The 4,620-nt window shown below is 49.0% G+C and overlaps 1 protein-coding gene across 1 annotated transcript; it reads left to right on the top strand.

Annotated features, from left to right (window-relative positions):
- The first annotated feature begins 643 nt into the window (after nt 1-643).
- On the top strand, nt 644-3,440 carry LOC147884995 (uncharacterized). The gene has a single exon (XM_087397602.1). It carries the CDS (start codon nt 659-661, stop codon nt 2,831-2,833), a length of 2,175 nt encoding a protein of 724 aa, XP_087253728.1. The 5' UTR covers nt 644-658; the 3' UTR covers nt 2,834-3,440.
- Nucleotides 3,441-4,620: the final 1,180 nt, after the last annotated feature.

Raw genomic sequence — 4,620 nt, 5'->3', positions numbered from 1 at the left:
TCAACCTCCTCCTTTCCTCATATACAAGCACCAATGCTCCGAATTGATCCGCCAACTCTCCTCCAAATTCGCAAAATTCTGGATCATCCATCCCCCCGACACCCGGAACCGGAACATCGTCCAGGTCGAAAGCCCCCACTTCGAGTACCTGCAGCATTGCCCGCAGGCCGCACTGCAACAGGTACACCTTGTATTGAAGCACGCCTTGTCTTTCGTGCACGCCTGCACCAGTGACGATTGGTTGAAGACCGCGCTCTACAAAGTCGATACGAAAGAGGCTTTGCTTGTGCATATCCACGATCTGCTGTGGTGCGTTGTGGGTCTTGATGTGTGTTTGCATAGGGCGAAAGGGAACTCCATGGAGAGTTGTTCTGCGCTTTCGGCCAGGAGGGTTCGAGACTGTAGCCAAGAACTGGAAAGATTGACTGGGGCAGACGATCTCCGGCGGCAGGATGTCGAACAGCTCCTGGCGGACTTGGACAGTATCGTGGGTGAGGTGGAGATGGGTAAGGCTAATTTCACCAGGTACATGTGTTGGTGTATCCCATCAAGGAAGACCAAGAGCCTCTTGACCGGCAGAGATGATCTCGACGAACAACTGACTGGCAGGGATGATCTCCCATTGGGGGATGTCGAAGAGCAATTGGCTAAGCTGGAGATGGGACGGGCGGAGGTGGGTGAGGGTAATCTCAGCAGGAACATCTGCTGGTTTCTCCCGTCAAGGAAGACCAAGAGCGTAAATTCTCGTCAACAGATGGCTCTTCATACCAAACGCGCACTCGTAAATGCGTCGTTGCCCCTGCGTTGCTTCGGTGTGGAAAGCAGCAATGTGAAATTCAAAGGTGGCTTTGCAATTGTTTTCAAGGCGTCGTGGCTTGATTTGCCTGTGGCAATCAAATGCTACAAACCTGAGATTCGGGGGATTGAGCAGTACACGATCAATGAGCAGGCCTCGTGTCGTTTCAGACACCCGTTCGTAATGCGTAGTTTTGGCGTGAGCCTGGGTCGTGTGGAAGGCTGCAATAGACTTGCAACCGTGATGGAGCTCATGAGCAGGAGTCTTGGAGAAGAGATTAGACAGGTATGGAAACGGAAGGACGGGACAGGTATGGAAACGGAGGGGCCTTTCCCTTTGGCTGTAGCCGTGAATATCATGCTGCAGATTTCGAGGGGCATGGAATATTTGCACGAGTCCGGAGTGATGCACAGGGACATCAATCCAGAGAACATCCTGGTAGAGGCTTGCGAACCCCAAGAACTCTACAGCGGAGAGTTTCGCATCAGAATTTCTGATTTTGGTCTCTCGATCTGTACGACAGAAACACCTCAAACAGACCCCGAATTCCGTTTGTCGACTTCTGTTGTTGCGGGCACGCCGGCCTTTATTGATCCTGATTACTTGCTAACAGCCACGTATTCATGGAAGGCAGACGTATATAGCTTCGCCATAACATGCTCGCAAATTTTGACAGGACTAAGGCCGTTCGAGGGCGTACAGCTGATCTCTGCCCAGATTGAACAACTCACAAGACGGGAAGCTGAGAGGCCACCACTACCCATGAACTGTCCGCCTACCCTAGCTGCATTCATCAGTAGATGCTGGGATTCCGAACCCTCCGAGCGCCCTCATTTCAGAGAGATCAGCAGCTTTTTGAGGCACGTTAAGCTTGTTCTTATGAGGGTGGATGACCCCAAGGACTTCATGTCTGCCTTGACAGAGTTCGATGGTGAGGAGTTTGAACGGCATCTAAAACCTTCTCCAGTGGAACCATGGGAGGCTCCAGGATCCTTCCAAGACCTCCCGCTAGCCTTAGATTCGGAGGGATCAGCTTCAAATTCAAAGGGATCTGTAGCAAAAACGGAGGAGCGGGAAATAATGGAGTTCCTAAATAGTCTGAGGAATTACAAGGGCGAAGAGGATGAATTGTCAAGCATGCCAAACTTCATATGGCGGATGTCCTTGAAAGATTTATCGAAAGCAACTAATGACTTCTCGCACAAGAATAGATTGGGAATGGGTAGCTTTGCAGCAGTATACAAAGGTGTCCTTCCAAATGGAATGGAAGTGGCTGTCAAACGTTTAAATGCGGGCACCAAAGTATTTGGAACAGAGGCGAGAGCTTCCGCCGAAGTAACACATCCGAATGTGATACGTCTATTGGGACTGTGCGATGAGGATGGGATCAAGCTGTTGGTGTACGAGTTTATGGTACATGGGTCGCTGGAGAAGGTTTTGTTCGGAGCAACTGCTCCATCAGCACTGAACTGGAAGCAGCGCTGCAAGATTGCCTTGGGGATAGCACACGGTCTTTCATACTTACACGAGGACTGCCAGGATTGCATTTTACACTTCGATGTGAAGGCAGCGAACGTCCTCTTGGATCATGATTTACAGCCAAAGCTGTGCGATTTTGGGATTTCAGAGCTGGTAGAGCGCACAGGAAAAACCTTCATCTCATTTGAGAGAAGGGGAACTCGAGGCTACATGGCCCCAGAGCTCAAGGAAAGCCGTGAGGAAGGGAAGAAAATCACTGATCGTGCAGATGTGTACAGTTTTGGCATGCTGCTGTTCGAGATAGTGAGAGGCCGACGCAATGTCCAAGACGGCTGTGGCAAACTGTGGACTCCAAGCGAGGCCAGGAAGATGTTGGACGAAGGGAGGGTGGAGCAAATGATGGATCCCCATCTCCTTCGTCTTCCGCAGCAAGAAATTGTTTGCCAACAGGTAGAGCAGGTTGTAAGGATAGCTCTTGAAAGTACTCGTGAAGAACAACCGGAGTCCAGACCATGCATGAGCAGCATTGTTCTCCGGCTCACCCCCTTGGCTCATTAGCACCCAGGACATCACTTGCTCTCCCCCTCGACTCATTAGCACCCAGGACATACACAATTTTCCTCTACAGCAGCATGTTTCTCTGGCTCACCCCTTTGACTCCTTAGCACCCAGGGCATCACAGAAGGCTTTTGCATCTGCTCACCCCCTGGGCTCATTAGTACCCAGGATATCACATAATTGTTCTCTACAGCAGCATTGCTCTCTGGCTCACGCCCTTTGACTTAGTAGCACCCAGGACATCACAGAAGGCTTCTTCATCTGCTCAGGACATCACGGAATTGTTCTCAACAGCAGCATTTTTCTCTGGGTCATGCCCTTGACTCATTAGCACCCATGATAGGGCATCACAGAAGGCTTTAACATCTTGCGAACCATTAGCACCCAGGACATCACAAAAGGCTTCTACATGCATCTGCTGGCCACACATTTCAATCCTGTGCTCTCTCTTCCCTTCTTGAGAATTCCAATGTTATGCCGAAATAAATGGTGGAATTCTGCGAGAAGCATTTATCTATAGGGATGCGACCTTTTGAGACCTTTCATGGATAGGATGATCAGAAACCAACATGAGTTGTTTTACAGCCGACCAAGAGAAATGTGCAAGAAGCCCAAGCTATGTTCAACTATACAATGCAATGAAAATATAAGAGTATATTATTCGTTTATCTAAGTGTGGTTCTGATGACAATTGGCCCAGAGACAATGGCCTTCTGCTGCTCTTGGAGCAGAGCACTGTTTTTTTTTTTTCCCTCCATAAAGTTTAATGTATTAAAAAAAAGGGCAGTAAGCGCCCGCACTCCCTCGAAGCTTTTTTCCATTGGGATCCTAGATCTAGGTGCTCTGTGGAAGACGATATCGTTCTTATGCTTCCAGATGGTATCTAATACTGGGCTCTAATCACTTGAAGCATCTGATGGGTTAAGTCGTCGTGCTTTTTCTTGTCTCCCAGTAAGGCAGTTTTCCAATTGATCTTGACCTGCACACTCATTCTTGCTAATCTTGCTTTTGTTTCCTTCCACAGTTCCTGGGCAATTGGGCATTCCCACAGAAGATGCATGTGGGTCTCCCTGAAGTTGTTACAGAGCGGGCACAGTGGAGAAATTCTCGGGTTCCACTTGGCAAGTCTCACTCTGGTTGGGAGCTTTCCCATTAGAACCCTCCAAACCAAAAAGTTTAGTTTGAGGGAAGGAGTCGCTTTCCAGCTTCTCCTCAGCCTCATTAACCATGTGTTTTCTCTGTCCATTGGTGCATGGAATTTCCAGTGGGTTTTTGCTGTCAGCGCAGCACCGCTGCCTCGTCTTTCTTTGAAATCCTGCAGAGTTAATTTAGGATATTCTTTCCCTGTCCGCCATAGAAATCCCTTGAAGTCTCATGCCTCCATGTAAGCGAGGCTTGTTGGCCAATCTGGTTTCAAGTTGTTGATTAATCCTTGCATGAACCTCCCTTCTGCTCTGGACAGTTGGTATCTTCTGGACAGCATGTTTCTCTGGCTCACCCCTTTGACTCCTTAGCACCCAGGACATCACAGAAGGCTTTTGCATCTGCTCACCCCCTGGGCTCATTAGTACCCAGGATATCACATAATTGTTCTCTACAGCAGCATTGTTCTCTGGCTCATGCCCTTTGACTCATTAGCACCCAGGACATCACAGAAGGCTTCTTCATCTGCTCAGGACATCACGGAATTGATCTCAACAGCAGCATTTTTCTCTGGGTCATGCCCTTGACTCATTAGCACCCAGGATAGGGCATCACAGAAGGCTTTTACATCTTGCAAACCATTA

Source organism: Dipteris shenzhenensis, chromosome 26 (genome assembly GCF_047967505.1).
Source record: "Dipteris shenzhenensis isolate YYH24624 ecotype China chromosome 26, Dip_SZ_1.0, whole genome shotgun sequence".
Taxonomy (NCBI): domain Eukaryota; kingdom Viridiplantae; phylum Streptophyta; class Polypodiopsida; order Gleicheniales; family Dipteridaceae; genus Dipteris; species Dipteris shenzhenensis.
The sequence above is the reverse complement of the archived record's forward strand: the minus strand, read 5'-3'. Positions and strand labels throughout refer to the sequence as shown.

Bases quoted from the DNA above. Each gene is read 5' to 3' on its own strand.
- LOC147884995 (XM_087397602.1), top strand. From the start codon at position 659: ATGGGACGGGCGGAGGTGGGTGAGGGTAATCTCAGCAGGAACATCTGC.